Source organism: Cryptomeria japonica, chromosome 5 (assembly GCF_030272615.1).
Source record: "Cryptomeria japonica chromosome 5, Sugi_1.0, whole genome shotgun sequence".
NCBI classification, from domain to species: Eukaryota; Viridiplantae; Streptophyta; class Pinopsida; order Cupressales; family Cupressaceae; genus Cryptomeria; species Cryptomeria japonica.
The window spans coordinates 298,307,005-298,327,536 of record NC_081409.1 but is presented as its reverse complement, the minus strand read 5'-3'; the positions used below and the strand labels follow the sequence as shown (position 1 = coordinate 298,327,536).

General features: G+C 35.2%; 1 protein-coding gene across 1 annotated transcript; it reads right to left on the bottom strand.

The window, feature by feature from the left end:
• Positions 1-15,234: 15,234 nt before the first annotated feature.
• On the bottom strand, positions 15,235-17,709 carry LOC131041842 (receptor-like protein 7). Its single transcript, XM_059220602.1, has one exon. The coding sequence runs from the start codon at positions 17,707-17,709 to the stop codon at positions 15,235-15,237; it is 2,475 nt and encodes an 824-aa protein (XP_059076585.1).
• Between the last annotated feature and the right edge of the window lie 2,823 nt (positions 17,710-20,532).

The following is a 20,532-nucleotide window of genomic DNA, read 5'->3' as shown; positions in this document are numbered from 1 at the left end:
ATTGCAAATACACCAATTCCTAAGTCTTAGGCCATGATGAGACCTTTAACCCCTGACGTGAGACCCATTTGCTTACAATTGTTGGTGGCCACATGGAGTTTCCCACCTTAATGCATCAAACCCTTGCCTCCAACTAGTCCTAACCTACAAAATGCCTTTAAAATCCTAAAATATATTGGCCATACTTGTATCCCCTTCAAAGTTGTGAACCACCACTGACGGATCAACAAGGTAAGGCCATTTCTTTGCAAAACCCTAGACAAAACTATCAAATCTAGAACACTTCCCGAAATTTGCCGATTTCTTCCTTGTCTTGGTGAATTAGGACATTAGAATTGATGCATCTGAAAGGTGATTGGCCACTCTAACACATCCCTCTAGTTTCCTAATTCAAAAAATTATCGTACAGTATGATACACCGTGTAGAATAACAGAATTGCAAGAAATTATTAGAAATATATTACTTCAATGATACCAGAGTTTACAAAGTCATTCTCCCCTCATTCTCTCCTCATTCTCTCCCTCAAGTGATGATTGGGGATGAAATTTTATATCTTCCTCAATGGTTATCAACCACCTTTTGAATTGAGGTGATCATTGGAAATAAGTGTCTATTTGCAACCAAAAGTTGTCATTAAAAGTTGTCAACAAAGTTGTCAAGTCTGAGCAATTTTTGACATATGTTAAATCCGACTACCTAGAGGTACTTCGACATATCCTAAATATTTCTAAGACATCTCTAACACATAAAAACCTAGAAAAATACTCAACCAAATACCCCTAGGCCCATATGCCCATGGTGGCTTATCAATTTGCCAAATCCATGTCATTGGGTAACAAGGTGGGGTTTATTACAAACAAATAAAACATCAAACAAACAAGACAACCCTATTACATAGATTGAAAGGTCACATTTTCATGTGTGTCCTGTAGCATTTATTTCTCTTATTATCTTAGTCATGAGGTGCTCCTGCACCATACTCTTGGGGTGAATGAATCTCAATTCCACTTGAGATTAGGTCATATAATGTAGTGCCATGCTTCTTGATTTGATCTTCGTCCAACCAAATGGCTTTAGAGTTTGGTTTTCCTTTCCATTTGACAAATTATTGTTTGTGTTCATTGTTCCTGTTCTTCTTTACAATCTTGGTGTCCAACACTTTTTCAAGTTTAGGTGGCTCGTGTTTGGGAAAATCTATATTTGTTGCGTCTTCTAGGACCTGTTGTGAGTTACTTGCATTAGAGTCACCTTTGAAAGGAGTTAGATCACAAACATTAAAAATAGGAGATATACCAAGGTCAGATGGTAATTGAACTTCATAAGCATTGGTGCTAAACTTCTTCAAGATTTGACATGGTTCTACTTTCCTTTGTATGAGCTTAGTGTGTTTTCCCTTGGGTAACCTTTCCTTCTTCAAATTTGCGCAAAACAAATCTCCAACGTGAAACTGTACCTCTCTCCTTTTCTGATCTACATGTTCTCTGTATATTTTTTATGACTTTTGAAGTTGTATTTTGAACTGCTCGTGAACTTCTTTTATGGCTTCAGTAAACCTCTTACCATCTGCCCTTATGGGATCCGTAGTGGGCAGTTTTCTCAACTCCAATACCCCTCTTGGATGAAACCCATACACAATCTAAAATGGTGACTTCCCTGTGCTTCTATTTATAGTGTCATTATAGGCAAACTTAGCCAAGGTAAGATTTAATCCCACTTTTCACCATGCTGCCTTCTAAGACATCTCAACAAAATCCCTAATGACTGGTTTACTACTTTTGTCTGCCCATCCATTTGTGGATGATTGGTGCCAAGTTTTCTCCATAGAGCTCTCCAAAAATGGCCAACAAATTTGACATCCCAGTCAGACACTATGTTCAATGGAAGTCCATGAATCCTTGCTACTTCTCTGAAAAACAAATCTGCTATATAAGATGCATCACTAGTGGAATTACATGCCAAGAAATGTGTCATTTCACTAAACCTATCTGCTATCACAAATACATTGTCAAACCCCTTTTAGGTCCTAGGTAAACCCATTACAAAGTCCATTGATGCACTTTCCCATGGTCTTGAGGGAATGGGTAAGGGTTGATAGAGACCATCATTGGTACTTCTTCCTTTTGCCTTTTGGCAAATGGTGCATGTGTCTACAAATTTCCTTACATCAACCTACAATTTGGGCCAAAAGTAGTGCCTTCTTACCAATTCAAGTGTCTTGTCCAAACCAAAATGACCTTCCATAGCTCCAATATGCTTTTCCTTGATGATGTTAGTCCTCATTGAGCATTTTGGTATGCACAATTTCCCACCTTTGAAAAGAAGTCCATCTTGGATCAGAAAATCAGAAAACTCCACATGATACCTTTCACCAAAATCATTACATTCCTTGTAAATCTCCTTAAAGTCCTCATCTACAACATACATGTCTTTCATTACATCAATCCCAATGCTTTCTAATTGGATTTCAAATATGGTTAGCACTCTATTACTCAGTGCATCAACCACTTTGTTAGGTACTCCTTTCTTGTGTTTTATGGAAAAGGTATAGGCTTGTAGGGATTCTACCCACTTCATATACCTATGGCTTAACTTTTCTTGGATATTAATAAAATTCAAGGCTTGGTTGTCTATGTATGCCACAAATTCCTTTGGTAGCAAATAGTGTATCCATTTTTTCAATGCTTGAACTAGTGCATACATTTTCTCTTTGCCTCATTGATTTTTTCACTAAAGAATGCTATAGGTCTGCCTTCTTGGCTTATGACTGCTCCTATGGCCACATGACTAGCATCACATTCAATCTGAAACACTTTGTTAAAATCAGGTAAAGCAAGTATCGATTGTTGAGCTGCCTTTTCCTTAAGAGTCTCAAATGTCTCATCTGCCTCCTTTGTCCAAGAAAACCTACACTTTTGACCACCTTTTATGGTTTCCAACATTGGAGCACATATTTGACTGAAACCTCTTATGAACTTTCTATAAAATGTGGCTAATTCATGGAAGCTTCTAACTTCACCAATACTCTTAGGAGTAGGTCAAGAAAGAATTGCATTTACCTTATCATGATTCATCTTCAAGTGACCTTTGGAGATCACAAATCCTAGGTAGATGAGCTCTTCCTACATGAACAAATACTTCTCCATATTTATCATCAATTCCTCTTCACTCAACCTTTTCAAAACCATGTCTAGATGCCTTAAGTGTTCTTCCTTTGTCCTGCTAAATACTAGGATGTCATCCAAATACACTATTACAAACTTCCCTGTGAATTCTTTCAAAACTTCATTCATGAGTCTCATGAATGTACTTGGGATGTTAGACAAACCAAATGGAATAACCTTTCATTCATACAACCCTTCATTTGTTTTGAAGGTTGTTTTCCACTCATCACCAGGCCTAATTCTAATTTGGTGGTTTCAACTCTTTAAATCAATTTTAGAAAAATATTTTGCACCCCCCAAACAATCAAGAAAATCCTTATCTTAGGAATTGGAAATCTAAACCTTATGGTGATCTTGTTGAGAGCTCTTGAGTCAATGCAAAGCCTCCATGTTCCATCCTTTTTGGGTGCCAAAACTATCGGTACTGCACATGGGATAAGACTCTTTCCAATCAGTTCAGAGTCTAGCAACTCTTGAATCTGCCTTGCCATCTCCTCATTTTTTTGTGGTGTGAGTTTGTATGCAACCTTATTAGGCAATGTAGCCCCTGGGATCAAGTCAATACAATGATTGATCTCTCTCATTGGCAACAAACTCCTAAGTACTCCATCTGCAACTATTCCTTAGTATCTACCAATGATCTCCTTTACTTCCAGGCTAAGATCCTTGTCCTTTCCTTCTGCTCTGTCATCTACAACAGGCTTCCCCTTTGAGGTTGGTATTGGAAGAAATGCAAAGCATATTCCTTATTCTATATTTATCTCCTTGAGGAATGGTTTTCCCTTCATCATCATCACTTTGGATTCGGTTTCTTTCTGCTCTTCATTGTTTTCAGTCGGGGGCAGTAGCTCTATGACCTTGCCATTCTTTGTGATGGAATAGGTATTCCTAAAGCCATCATGGTGTGATTTGAGGTCATATTGCCATGGTCTTCGAAACAAGAGGTGACAAGCATCCATGTCAACAACATCAAACAAAATCTTATCTTTATAAGATCCTATCCATAATTCTACTCATGACTGCTCTTCTATAAGAGTATGTTGCCCTTTTGTGAGCAAAGACACCTTATAGGGGTATGGATGGGGTATCCTCCTCAATTTCAACTTCTCTACCATTTCTATTGACACAAAATTCTCAGTAGACCCTGAGTCAACTAGAACTTTACATACCTTTCCTCCTGATTGGCAAGTGGTGTGGAAGATAGACTTCCTCTAAGGTGGCTCCATAAGTGTTGGTACCTTCAAGAGGGTTCTTCTCAACATTAGCGCTTCTCCATTCTCTGGATAACCATATGAATCAGGTTTACTACTGCCTTGGTAATCTGATTCTTGGGTTAGATTGGTTCTCCTTTCTCCTTGGGAATTAGACCCCATCTTCTTCAGGCATTTGCTGGCAATGTGTCCCTCTTGGTTGTAGTTAAAACATTTTATTGGTCCTTCTCCTCTTCCTGATGATATTCCTCTGAAATTGGGCCTTCTACCTCTGATGTTGCCTTTGTTGTTTTTGTCATTCATTGAGGAGTCTTGACTGCTCTCTCCTTGGAATTCAAGATTTGATCCTCTTCCTCTGAAGTTGCTCCTTCCTCTTGGTTGCTTACCCCTTCCTCTATTACTCTTCTCTTGTCTTCTTTTGAGCTTCTCCTTTACCTTTAATGCTAATTGATAGCATAGACTATGAACAATGTCAAGGCACAAGAGGTTCAACTCTTCTTGTATGTTCCACCTTAGGTAGTTTAGATACCTTGCCACTCTTTCACTTTCATCTTCAACCTTCTTAGACTTTATACTCAATTTCTGAAATTCTTCAGTACAGGCACACACATCCATCTCTTTCTGTCTGAGATTTTGCCTTCTCTTATGTAATTGGACTTCATAGTCCTTCGGTACATATACTCCCTTGATCTTCATAATCATCTTCTTCCAAGAGGTGATCATTCCTCTTCCCTCTTTCACTCTTTCTCCTTGCACAAAATTCCACCATGTCAAGGCTTCTCCCTGCATTTTTGACTTGGCAATATTAATCTTTAGGTTGTCAAAAATGTCTTCACATTAAAAGAAGTTGTTTAAGGACTCTATACAGTCCATCACTCCATCGACATCCATCTTCCCACTAAAAATAGGAAGGTTTTATTTCTGGTCCATGGTTCTCCTCTCCATAGACTTCAAGGCATTGACTAGGCACCTATGCTCTGCAAGAGCTTCCTCTTCTTCCCACCTTTGTGGGTTATCATCTTCTTCTCCCACTTCCTCCGAGCCATCAGGTCCTCTCTCCAGCCTGCCTTCCAAGTTCTTAATCAATCTTCTAAGTCTATCCTTTTCTTCTCTGTTCTCTTGCACCATCTTGGCAAGTTCCAGATTTGTCATCTTTGGAGGCATTCTTCTAGCCTCACCCTTTGATTCTTCTGCTGACATGTACTATTCTTCTTCCCAAAAAGATTCCTCCTTTGCTCTAATACCAAAACTGATGTAGAGAGTCCCAGTTCCGGTATAGGATAGGTTCCCCTAATCCAAGAATACACCAAGGACCCTAGCAATCACACAACACTCTCAGGGTTTAAGGAATATCTGATTGACAAGTCCCACATCTCTTTCTTCTCTAGAAAAGACTACCGCTACAAGGTCTCTTTCATTTACCGGTACAAGGTCTTTACAATCAACAATGGCTAGTTAAGGTTTTATTTGAATTCCCCTAGGTCAGGGAGACCCCCTTCAATCATTGAATTCAGGTTCCCTCTACCAGTTTGGGTAATTACTGCAACAAGGCCTGCAAATCCTAGTAGCCCTACCAGACCGGTTTTCTATACTTAACTCTTTGTTTCTCTAAAATACTAGACAACAAATCTCGAATTTGGATACCCTTTTGGGAGTTACAAAACATATCCCAAGGGTTCTTATTGGTAGGGAACATAAGAATCCAAACCCTACTTGGTTAGGAGACTGGTATAGCCCAATGAGGCCTATTTTATAAAGTAGTGTGTAGACACAAACCTTAACTCACCTAAAAACTCCAAGAATACTCTTAAGACATTTCAAATACACCAATTCCTAAGTCTTAGGCCATGATCAGACCTTTAACCCCTGATGTGAGACCTGTTTGCTTACACTTGTCGGTGGCCACATGGAGTTGCCCACCTTAATGCATCAAACCCTCACCTCCAACTGGTCCTAACTGGTAAAGGCCTTTAAAATAATAAAATAAATTGGCCATACTTGCATCCCCTTCAAAGCCATGAACCACCAATGAAGTATCAGCAAGTTAAGGCCATTTCTTTGCAAAACCCTAGACAAAACTATCAAATCTAGAACACTTCCCGAAATTTGTCGATTTTTTCCTTGTCTTGGTGAATTAGGACCTTAGACTTGATGCATCTAAAAGGTGATTGGCCACTCTAACACATCCCTCTAGTTTCCTAATTCAAAAAATGATCGTACAGTATGGTACACCGCGTAGAATAACGGAATTGCAGGAAATTCTTAGAAATATATTACTTCAATGATGCCAAAGTTTACAAAGTCATTCTCCCCTCATTATTTCCTCATTCTCTCCCTCAAATGATGATTGGGGAAAATTTTTTATATGTTTCTCATGGTTATCATCCACCTTTTGAACCAAGGTGACCGTTGGAAAGAAGTTGCTATTTGCAACCAAAAGTTAGCATTAAAAGTTGTCAAGTCTGAGCAACTTTTGACATATGTTAAATCCGACTACCTAGAGGTTATTCAACATGTCCTAAATAATTCTAAGACATCTCCAACACATAAACACCTAGAAAAATACTCAACCAAATACCCCTAGGCCCATATACCCATGGTGGCTTATCAATTTGCCAAATCCATGTCATTGGGTAACAAGGTGGGGTTTATTACAAACAAATCAAACATCAAACAAACAAGACTACCCTATTACATAGATTGAAAGGTCGCATTCTCATGTGTTTCCTTCAGCCTTTATTGCTCTTATTATCTTAGTCATGAGGTGCCCTTGCACCATAAAATGTCCTATCTTATTGCAAGAAAAACATTTAAGAGGCAATTTTTATTCATACTTACTAGCTCCTTTGGGTAATCTATTGGCAATAAGTACTTCAAGCTCCTCAAGCTCTTTCTCTTCTTCTTCAAGTTTCTTCATCTCTTTCTCATATATAGATATCCTCTTTGAAGAACTTTCTCCTAGATCATATCTTTGCTTACCCTTTTTAGAAATAGGGGCCTTGAATGCAGATTCTGTCTTAGGAAGGGAGTCACCAAACTCACTCAATTCAAAGGTTGAATGCTTACCAATCAACATATCCCTAGTCACATTAGTCATAGTCTAGATCTCCTCATTAGAAGCAACTTTTTGTTTGTATGATGCAAGTAAGGATCTGAGCACTTTAGCAACAATCTCTGATTCTTCCAATATTCCACCATCACATCTGATTTGTATAGAAGTTCATTCACCTTCTTCATAGAAGAAGTAATATTCTCATATTTACCCTTAATGCTCTGCAACTTGGAAATATTCACATAGTTATCACCTTCATACAAAGTTTCTAACTTCTTCCAGATCTCATGAGAGGTCTTCAATTCCATAACATTTGTCATCTCAAAATTAGTCAGAGCACTCAACAATGATTCCTTAGCCCTAATATTGTATTCAAATTCCTTTATCTCATCTAGAGTTAATAGACCATTTGGAGGAATGGTATACTTGTCTTTAATAATTGTCTAGTAGGGTTTGCCAATGTATCTCAAGTGACACTCCATGTGATTCTTCCAAAGAGAGTATTTAGTGCCATCAAATCTCAGGCTATCCTTATTGTAGGATGCCATCTCGGATCACCTCAAGTGGTCAAGCTTCTTTGAAGAGTCCAACTCTAATACCAATTAATGAAATGGCTTTGATACTGATAGACAACTGAGTGGGGGCGTGAATCAGTTGTATCCAAAAACCTAGAAAACTTTAACTTAATCTTAGATCTGATAATCAAACATGAAAGTATAAATTAGAAACACATCATAAACACACATAACACCAAAATTTTTGACTTGGAAAACACGGTCAAGTCAAAAACCATAGTGGGAACCTACCTACAATTTGATGATACTTTGTTATAAGTATTAGAAGTATTACAATGGGAAACACACATTCATTTAGGCACACTGCCTAAAGCTCATTGCTCAAAAACAACAAGTGCTATAACCAAGGGAAGGCTCACAACCTTACAAACAGATTTAGATAACATCTGGAGATCATAAAGTGAGAAATAGCATCTCCTTAATGCCTGGTTATAGTTTTGGTTAAGCACACAACAACTTTTTTCTTTCTTCACACTTCTTCTCTTCTTCTAAAATATCAATACATTATATACGTTCATACAAAACCCTCAGACAAGATTATTATGTTTATTTATACATGAGGATCATCAAGGTCGACTCAACACACATAAAACAATTACAATTATATAGCTATTGATCAAATACAAATTATCAAATGCAGACCAAAATAATGTCATCTAAGAAATAGCATGGCCCTAAATCACTACCTCGAATATGCAATACATCCAAGAATTATGCCTTGAACATCTGCAACATGCTACAATCATTCGGTCAGCCAAGAACATGAAGAACACCAACATACCGAAGAAAATCATCAATTACAAGTTTAACGATCAATGCAAACCATCAACACAAAATGCACACATTCTAGAAACATCCACAAGCTTAATTAATTACCACAATAACATCCACACTTGACATGAATTACTAGAATCATCAGCATCATCATACCGAACTTCAGGAACACTAACTGAAATGACTGTTAACCTGGAAAAATCACTTGTGGAGTTCCAAACCACAAACCAACTGAATTGAGGACACACAAAAATGTCCCAAACATAATTCCAATCCATAGAACAAGATATTATAATGCAGAGAAATGCTAATCAAAATACTAAATACTATCATCACTGAACAACTGAAAAACTAGCCACAACACCGATACTCATAGCTCACTCAAATCTTCATGCAAACCTCTACAAATTGAACTAAATCAACTTTAGACAACCATGTAAAAACCCTTTAATCCAAAAACTCTAATCTTCACCACACTAAGAAAACTAACTCACTAAACTTTACTACATCACTATCACTAATTGTGAAATATGTTGACATCAATGACAACACATCTCTCAGATATCTCTCAAGCACATATTTGTAGCATTATGTCAACAAAATCACCAAATCTCCAACATGATCAAGGTCTTGATTACTTTAATACATAAAGTGTTTGGGTTAATATCTTCTTTATTCTCATAAATGTTGCAAATTTTTCATTATGTTGTATTGTTTTCTAGCTTGAGATACGAGTCTACAATATAAATCAAGTACATAAGCTAATAGCTTTGTCATTGTGTTAGGGGTTCTCATTGAATTTTGTTGTTATGAATGACTTAGTCAAGAACAATTAGAATATTTTGTATTTATATTATAGATGAGCTTAAGTCATATCTTTATACTTTAGTCTACTATTAATGTCATTTAATGGTGAAAATGAAAATGAATAACACATATAGATTTTTGATAAGGAACATGGACTCCTAATTTATAGCAAGGGATGCTATTATGCCTTTATTCCATAGTCATAGGAATTAGATTTTATTTTCCTAGAAGCTCCTTATCAAATGTCATAGTTGCAGATGTGTAGACATAAATCAATCTTAACAATTTAATGATCTTAACATCTAAGGATAAATCAATTTTAACAATTTAAAGATCTTAACATCTAAGGTTTGGATATAATTATTAGGAGCAGATTACCATATATGTCCTTTATTGAATTCTTGATTGTTTTAATCACAACTGTTATTGAATTTTTAATTAAACCTTATGGAGTAGACAAGTCGATATGTATAAATTGAACTATTTAAAGTCTTATGCACTTATGAATGTTTCATGTGACTTTGAAAGACCTTGAATATCCATGAAACTTGTATAAGCTCATGTATGCTCTTATATGTATTTATGCTCTCTCGTATGCCTGTACATGCTCTTAAGCATTCTTGTATTCTCTATAGACTCTTGTATGTTGTGTGAGCTTCTATATACATGGCTGTGTGTTCATTGTATTTCTTGTGTGTTTTGGATAGGTGTCGAATATGGAACAATAGGAGAGGCTAAACCTTGACACTTGGTTTAGCTACCAGTAGTTGGAAAAATCTTTATCCAAAGTATTTAATAAATGTGTTACATGTTGTTTTATTTTCTGACCTCATACCATATCATGGAAATAGGACAACATGTAGTCATAGGTGATATGCTTGTCAAAATTTTTCATGCTACACCAAATTCCATCCCTTGCCAATTTCGAGTTGCTAGACTTCTTCGTGCAACGTCGGCAGTTCTTCATGTTAGGAAGAACTTCGGGGAAGTGTAAATGCTTTGTGGTTAGGTGGTAGAGCACTCAGACAGTGTTCTTGCCCATGGGTTATCATGGGAGATAGATGTTGGGAGTCCCTATCAGGATGATATTCAACTTTATATTATTTATTTGTTGTAAATTGACCTTAAATGGTCTCTTTTAACTAAAGTATTTTTATATGTTTTGTAAATGTCTTGGCTCATGTAATTCATATGTTGTGTCAACCCATAACATTATGTAACTACTTTTATAAATTGAGAGTATTGGACTAATTCATAAAGTGCCATTATTAATTATTTGTAAATTTGTGAATATTTATTGTATTTATGTAATTTAATATTTTAATAATATGGAGGCCTTTATGGGATACTATGATGGGATCCAAGTTCAGAGAACCTATTTAGGTGGTTGCTCTATTTTTTGTTGTTCCTGACCCTTCTAAGGTGATAAGTGTTGGGAGGCTTTCCCATGTTCCTATCGAGGTGGATATTTGGTGGGTGGCAAGAGTTTCTTCTATGTTGTTACTGGACCGCTTGTTACCCCTTGCTTCTTGCAATAGGGTTTAAGCTACCTTGATTAATCCATTGCTTTTTACCATTGTGTTGTCTTTGGGTGTTGAGTGTTGGGGGACTTTTGAGGTTGTGTCTTTTTCTATGGATCATGGTGTTCCTTTTGGAGTGGGGTTGTTGTTGTAGGTTGTAGAATGGCATTGGTTTCACAATGAGGGTTGGTTACCCTATGAGAGTTTTACTAGAGTGTGTTTTTCTTCCGGTGTGCTTATGCTTGTGGTGACTACTGACTTCATTCGATGGATGTTATCCCCTAGGGTCTTGGTGCATGCCTTCTTTCCTTGCCCTCCTGAGTGTTCTCTTAGAGAGATGTTCTTTTGGTCTCCTATTCATAGCATGCTAAGGGGTCCTCTTACTTTGGTGGAGGCCTCTTCCCCTATGCCCATTTATTCAAGGTCTTTGATGAACCTAGAGGCACTTTTGCAAATGGACCTATTAACACGGTTCACTTTTCTTTGTTTATAGGGATTCTTTTCCAAGCAAAGGTTTTTGGGTATCTCCATTTCATTGTTGTCTCCCTCCTTGACTAAGGTTATCTTTGTTCAAGGTGGTTCCTCTCACAATAGGTTGTGGAATGCCTCTCAAAACCCATGTTTTGTCTTTTGTGTCCTTGACTAGTATGTTTGAAGTTCAGGGGCTTTTCTTTGGAAAATGCTTTTGGGTTTTTTCTTAAACCCCTTTGTTCTAATTAAGAGATCTTGGGGCTTGAGACCATTGTTCCCACTAGTTGTGTGCTTCAGTCAAAAGCCTCATTTCAAAAAAGGTCTTCCCTTAGTGTCTTTGGTCTTGACGGTCTCACGTCTTGTGAGGTCCTATATTTTGTATGCCTATTATGCAGTTATGTAAAGATTTAGACGTATCCCACTTTTATTAATCAAAACAATAATATTTAAATTTTTTAAGAATATAAATAAATTAACAATATTTTTTATTTTTAAAATCTAAAGCATTGAAAAAAAAGCACCTATCTCCTTTTTAATCAGATTGCTTCACCGAGATTCCAAACTCTCTTACATGTCATGAAAATTGTTTGGTGAGCAATCTTAATAGACACCCAAGGTAATTAGTTCTCATGGATTTGTAAGTATATTAATTTAATTTTAAGGAAACATAATTGTTATGCAATGTGTAGTGTATGTTATTTTTAGTTTGGGTTGAGAACGATAGAATATAGAGAAGTGGGAAAATAAATTTGTTGATAAAGAGATTGGATTTGTTGAAAAAGTAACATTGTCACATATGATTTTAATGAAATCAATTATTAATTTGAATCATTATAGAAGTACATGATTTTGAATAGTGAAGGTAATATTGATAGATGAAAGTATTTCTTATTTTGTTATTAATATTGAATCTATAACTTTTTGTGATGTAGTTGTGAAACTATTCATGTTTTAAATCCATAGAAGTATATGATTTTGAATAGTGAAGGTAATATTGATAGATGAAAGTCTTTCTTATTTTGTTATTAATATTGAATCTATAATTTTTTGTGATGCAATTGTGAAACTATTCATGTTTTAAAATAAGTTGTAACCTTGATTAAGATATATGAAATTTGTTTTTTAGTGGATTTAGAAGCACAATTGTTTTCTTTGATGAAAATGGTAACAAAGGAAATGGGTATATAAAATCATGTCAATTATATCTTAACTTTTATCTAAATATTCATTTAGATTGACTTTTGTTAGGACATATTGAATTTTACAAATTTAATAGACTGTTTACTTTTGTTTATTGGAAGATGGTATTATTTTTTACAAGATTAAAAATCTTAAAATTTGAGGGTACGGAGTAATTCGTTCAATTGAAATGGACATACATTACAAGGATATTTAGACATTTCATTTTTTTTTCTATGGAAACTTTGTTGAATACAAACTATGCTTCCAAAAAATAGTTTTTCGTTGTCATTTAGAGTACTTTAGTTGTGTGAATTATATAATGCAAATGGAAGAATTTGAAGAGAACAATATCAATACCAAATATTAAATGAAAATGGAAGACTGTAGCTATCAAAGATTGAAGGTTTAGAAATAAAAATACACTTGATATAAATTTATAGTTGATGTGTAGATACTAGATAGTATAGTTGGTCGAATTTCAAAGAATATAATTGAAATAAAGGTAAACATTATTCAAAAAATTTCTATATATGTAAATAATATAAATGGTAACCAATGCAAAAGAGTTCTCCTTTTTGTGTTGGAAATAAAAGCTTTTGAAAGTTCTTGGACCACAACTCAAATATAGTATTAGTATCATATTTTAGAAAAAAATAATCCTATATATCTATTTTTATATTGCACTATCATGACACAACATTATTAGTATAGCTTTTGTTTATAGGTATTATGATACTTACTCTATTAACTTTGGGTATGATACTAGCATCTGTAGGAATAGTTTCAAGGGTAGGAAAATTTTTGATCATTTTTTATTAGTTCTGATTCCTTTCTGCTAGCTATTTTATAGTTGGCGTTTGGTTTTTGATGTAACTCTGTTTCTCTTTTGGTCAAGGCTATCTCCCTGCTAATATAGTAAAAAACATGACATAGCATTTAAAGTGCCCAATAACTCAATTTCAAGGGTAGAGTACACAAATTTAAGATGTAGCATCTATATATATATATATATATATATATATATATAAAAGTAATGAATGATCAAAGTGAAGAAGCTAATAATGGTATTAACAAACCCCTAGACTCGTGATGAATTTCATAGCAAATCAATTTCTAAAAATGCATTTGTTATTATTAAATTTTGGATGCAATGCTTTGGATTGAAAAATAACAACTTAATGCATTGTAAGAAACCCTAGACATGTAGATAATTAGTATAAATTAGAATTACAACTGTATGTCACATCACAAAAATGTTGAGTAACTATCTAAGAGAAACTTTAAAATTGGATAAAAATTATTGGAAATTTTATATTTGAAGATTGTTTTTATAGAGTTTTTATTTAGGTTTATGGTTTAGCATTGACATGGTTTTATGTTTCATGTTGTTCATCTAGAGTTTAGGATTTTGTAGGATTTATTTTTAATCATTTTATTTTTTTATGTTTAGGATTAAAGGTTTTATGTTTAGTATTAGAGTTTGAAAATAAAATGTTATGCATATATATATAAATACATACATATGCATATACATATGTACATGTGTGTAATTTTTTAAAAATATAAACATATATTTTATAATTAAAAGTATTAATTGAATTTTAAGAATAAAAAGATCTACGCATACAAAAATTGTAGAAGTTTGGAAATGTTAGGATAGATACACAAAAGCTGATTTGAGAATGTTTCTTGGGGAAAATTGATCTCAAATAATTGTTTTGATCAAGATTCTTTACAAACAATACAATTAGAAAATTAGAAAAAAAAAAAAAATGGTTTCTATTCGAATTTTATATTCATCTCTAAGATATGAAATACCAATACTATCATTGCTATCCAGATTTTAATATCTAATTCCAATACAACTGAATATTTCAAACATTTGTATGTTTTATTTAGTTTGTATTATTGATCATAAACAACTTTTCATATTTTAATGCAAACAAAAATTATTACAATTTATTTTTGAATTGAAAACAGAATATATTATTCATAATAAATAAAATAACTATTACACTAAACATATCTCAGATGAATAAAATATAAATTAAATTTTTTTATTTTAATAAAATATTTTTAAAAAATATTAAAACTTTCTAATTAAATATGATTTTCCTTGTCAGAAAATTTGTCACCAAACTTTCTCAAATACTTGATAAAGGATTATTCAACATCATTAAAGATGAATCGTGACGTCAATTAATATATCTATGCTTAAAAATCATTCCATGGATAATTAGTCAGCTTATTTTAATATTCATAACTCTTATTTGTAATTTTTATTTTCTTATTTCAATAAGAAGAACAATATATTTAAACAGAGATTACACAAATGATTTTATTTAATTTTCTTTCAGATTTAAAAACTATATGAAATATAGTCAACTTGCGACACACAAAAACAAAAAACCAAAAAAAAACAACAAGCTCAAAATAAAATCTGCGTAGTTTTCGCTCAATTCTGGCGAAGAATTAAGCATTCATAATCTCCTATTATGTAGGAAAGGAAACAGAAACATCAAAGTATTATCAACCCCTTTGAAGTATTTCTTTCTCCACCTTTCGCTTACTGAAAGCAATACCACTACAACAATCAGAAAACCTGCTCCATATGACCATCCTACTCCAATCTGATACCAGGGAATCTGCTCGCTCTCCTCTTCATCTTTATGTTCAGCAATGCTTACAGGAGGAGGAGTTGCAAATTTAGGCCATGAGCAATTCTTTGGAAGTGGGCATCCGTCCAAATTTGGATTTCCAGAATATGATGTATTTTCAAATGTGATCATCTGTCCTCCTTGCGGTATATTTCCAGAAAGACTATTTTTGGACAAATTTAAATATGCCAAATAACTCAGAGATTGAAGCTCTGAAGGAATATCTCCTGAAAGATGGTTAGAAGAAAGGTCCAGTGATTCCAGTTGACTCATATCCCCCAAACTATGTGGAATTATTCCACTAAGATGGTTCATGGATAGATTCAGAAACCTCAAGCCCTTCAACTTTCCAAAATCAAGAGGAACATCTCCATTCAATTGATTGTTGGAAAGATCTATGCCAGTGAGTGTGGAAAGAATATATGGGTAGTATAGCTCTGTACCTTTTGAAGTCATATCCAGTCCACCAAGAGAAGACACCAACGAATAGCCATCCACACCTAATTCCTGTTCACTCTGCAACTGATAGCCATCCTCTCTTGCTACAGCCATCGCTCGTAACAATACAATGTTGTGTGGAATAGAACCTGATAAGTTGTTGGACGAAAGGTCTAAGATCTGGAGCTGATTCAACTCGCCAATTTCGGTAAGAATGTTACCATTGAACTGGTTGTCCTTCATCACCAGCACTCGAAGAGATGAAATATTCCCAATTGACTTTGGAAGATGTCCAGTGAATTTGTTGTGCCCAATATCAAGTACTTGCAAAGCTGGATATCTTCCCGATATGATATCAATGGTAAATGAGGGAAGGAAGGCTCCGGTGAGCTGATTATTTTTTAGCACCAAGGACATGATGTGAGACGAGACGATTAGACCATGAGGCATCCTTCCCTCAAGATTATTACCTCCCAAATTTAAGTTTTGAATTGATGATCCCTCGTCGATTAAACACCAAGGAATCATGCCATCCAGCTTGTTGTTTTCAAGACTTAACTTCACACCTACAGACGCATTGCACAAGCCTGGAGGAATATTGCCGGTAAACAAATTGTCATTGAGCATCAATATAAGAGGATTTCCCCAAATTACTGGGTCGTCTGAAGGCGAGGGAGGCCATCTACTTTTTGGCCAAACGGAAGGTAAGTGTCCACATAATGCATTGCTAGATACATCTAAGATTGACATAATAGAAATCTGACCATTTGGAAACAGGGGTCCTTGCAGATGATTCCGTGAAAGATTTAGATTATATAAGGAAGTCATAGCCCATAGCCAAGCGGGAATTTCTCCAGCAAGACCGTTGTTAGCTAATGTCAAGGATTCTAACGAGAACTGAGTTGAAATCCATGGTGGAATTTGGCCACCCATCTGACATGAGACAAGTTGTAACTCGGAGAGCTGGAAGTTAGGAATCCAGGATGTACTAATATTTAGTGTGCAGTTGAATAAAAAAAATTCTTGTAAATTGCTAAGGTTATGGAAAAAAGTCTCTGAAATTGTGATTTCTTGGTTTAGTGAGAGGGAGAGACTTCCTATAGAGGATGGTAAGGCCCAAGAAGGACTACTCTCATTGAATTTATTTCCATGGGCGTAGAGGATAGTAAGGGAGGACAGCCCTGAAAATGACAAGGGAAGAGTCCCACTCAATTGGTTGAAGGAAACATCTAAGAGCTCAAGCAATGGGAGATTGCCCCATGTAAATGGGATTTGGCCACTTAATCGGTTATTTGAAAGGGAGAGAAGACTCAAAGAAGAAAGATTGTTGAGACAAAATGGCAAGCTTCCACTCAGTTGATTCTCTCCAAGATTAAGATAAGTGAGATTTATGAGCATACAAATACTAAGTGGTATTACACCACTCAAGCCACTGTCCCGTATCATTAGATACTGAAGATAATGGAGATCTCCCACGCAGGAAGGAATACTAATTGCAGTTAGACTTGTGCTAATCTCCTGTAAGTCTATATCTGTAAGGAACGGAAGCTTGCACAGGCTATCCAATATGACTCCAGAGTCGGATGTATCTATTCCTGAGTCGTGTACACTTATCCCCTCTACATGGCTCTTGTTCTGATCGCATGTAATGCCACCCCACTCGCAGCAGTCCGTTTCATTTGTCCATTTAGTACCAAGATAGGTCGGAATGGAGGTGAAGTTTAAGGAAAGAAGAGCTTCAGATTCTTGCAATGGGCATCTGCAGAAACATACAAATGGGTTGGTGAAGAAGATGATTAAGAACACAGTAATGATAGTTAACTTAGGTGTAGCCACAGCCATTGAAGGAACGATAATCATTTTTGCAGAGGAGAGGAAAGAAAATAAAACTGGCAATCATTTTGCAGAGGAGAGCATATTAAACGTAGACGGCTGCTCAAAAGATAGTCAATGTTGAAGTGGAGAAACCTGCAATTGGTCGTTGCATTACCGCGTTAATGGGTAGAACGTAGAAAGTAGGGCTGCATTTATGATAAACCACAAACATACATTAAATCAGTCAAGGGTTGTGCAGTGCAACGAAGGTGCCAACGAAATACGTCGCGCGTGGATAGAGAAGCAGCACGCAGTGAACTTGACGCAAGGGAAGTTTAGGGTTAATGGGTAGGCCCTACAAATTAGGGCTACATTCATCATAAACGACAAATTTACATTCAATCAGCCAATGAAATGGCATTGTGTAGTGTAAAGAAGGTGCTTTAGTTGTTTTCTCTGATGTGTGCCCGATGGAATGGCGTTATGTGTGGATTGAAATGTTGACGCAAGGGAAGTTTAGGGTTAATGGGTAGGCCCTGCAAATTAGGGCTACATTCATCATAAACGACAAATTTACATTCAATCAGCCAATGAAATGACATTGTGTAGTGTAAAGAAGGTGCTTTAGTTGTTTTCTCTGATGTGTGCCCGATGGAATGGCCTTTGTGTGTGGATTGAAATGTTCTACATATCTCTTAGAGATTGAAGATTTTCAGGTAGGGGGTTGATGGAGTACTTTACTACCTACGTTTGCTTGCATTTTGTGCTAAATTCTTATCGTGATCAATTTGGAAGTAAGTGCACCATAGGAAGGGGTTAAAATATTGTACTTGTATCTTAAAGTTTGATGACGTTCAAGGAGGGTTGATGGAGCACTTCTCTTTCCAAAACTAGTTACAACATGTGATGAATTTTTATTTTAGTCTATTTACCTTTGCTTCTTTTTCTACTTCTTTTATTTTTTTGTGTAGGACCTCTTCCTCGTCCCTCCTCAATCTTATTATTTGTCTTTCAATTTTCTACTCTTCATCCTTTTTTATTTTCTTTTATTCATTTAATGAAGTTTCTTTGCTTCTATCTATTTTTTCTTTCTTGCTTTTGATTGTTAAAGTTTAGCTTTATTTGCTACTTGCTATTTATGCAAAATTGTGTAATCATTAGCAGTAAGGATTTAAGATTTCCTTCCCAATCTAAATGCATTACATTAGAGGGAATGGACCTCTTTGTAACCCTCTCAATGATATCTTTAGAAATTATTTAAATATCGTAGATAAAATAAGATATATTCATATTATATTTCAAAAGATTCCAATATCTTCACTAAACCTCCATTGTGTCCACCTTGTTCATAACATTCAACTTTGTTAGCTTCCAAAGTTGTAGTTTCTAAAAGAAAGGTATTTGAGATCCCCATGCTAATCAAGGTAACCTATAGATCTCAAGGCCCTTTTGTAACATTGGAACATGAATAGCCTATTTGCTATCCTCAAAGAGAAGCTAGGCATTGGGATTTTGTTCCCTTTGTTGTGTTGTAAATTCCACCCTATGCATTTATGACACTTTTGCATTGAGCCTGGTGCATTTATGAAAAAATTCATGATCAAGATTTTATCATTCTAATATTGTGGATTTCAAAGATGAAGCATCGGTAGCTCCTGTTCCAAATTTGGGATTAATTTGATCGAACAAGATCGTGGTGTGCAAATGTCTCAAAAAATTCTAGATTCAAATGGGTGTATTCTATATTAGGCTTCATTCGATGTTGTCCCTTCACTTGAGTGTGTCTGAAATATATATTCCCTCTTATTTTGAGAAACAAAACTCCTCCTTTTTTTCTCATTCTTTTCAATCACACTCTTAGATCTCTTGCTTTTACATTCAGAGTAAATCTTTCCCAAAATCTACACAAAATATCACAACAACCAATTCTTCTCTTAAGCACAATCATGTTGCCATCTCAAGAGAGGGGTCTTTGCTATGTAATGCTCAACCATCTCTCTTATCTCTCGTATCTACTGTATTACAATACATTGTTTTTTGTATGAAATCTCTAAATGCATTTATCATTTATCTATATTTAATTGTTTTAGCATTTTCTCTCTTGTAATAGGGGCTTTCCTCCATTAAATGAGATTTGTATATGTTATGTGATCTATTATCTTTTCATCCAATCTATCTATCTAGTTTTCAATGGAGGTGGAAATACCAAAATGGGAGTTTGACTGAGGCACACCTCTAAACAAGCCTAACAATTTTCCCTGTCTCAGTGTGTGTAAATGGTAGATAGGTATGTGGAGTGCAAGAACCTTATTGGTGTAGTTTCTAGCATTTGTTGTTATCTAGTCATATGGACTATAGTGCAACACACATAAATCCTTGTGGCATGCAACTGTTTGAACATAAGAATTTACGAGGAATTTGGTAAAAAATACATTTTGTAAGATTTCTATTTATATAGTTAAAGTATTTTTACCACTTTATATGTTCCTATTTTTCAACATTTTCTATTTACAAGTATAGTTTAGCTAATTTAAGTTTCATTTTCATATTCTTTTTCCTAGATCACCAAAGTGCTAGCTAAGTGAGGTAGGGTAGGATCATTTTCTCCTTGAGATGTCATCATCATGAGGATATCGAATCTCCTCCATCACATTTTGGTGAGATCAATGTGAATGCCTTATGTTACATCTATTCCTCCAAGGTTTTGATGTGTTCGATAAGGTTTTCTTGAAGAATGACTTCGATATGTTGGATGATGTCCTACATAAGGGGGTGAAGGAAAAATGGATTAAAAAGTGAGAAGAAAATTGTTATGGGTATTACATCTGTGGAAACTGCATGATAATGACATTATTGTGATAGTTTTCG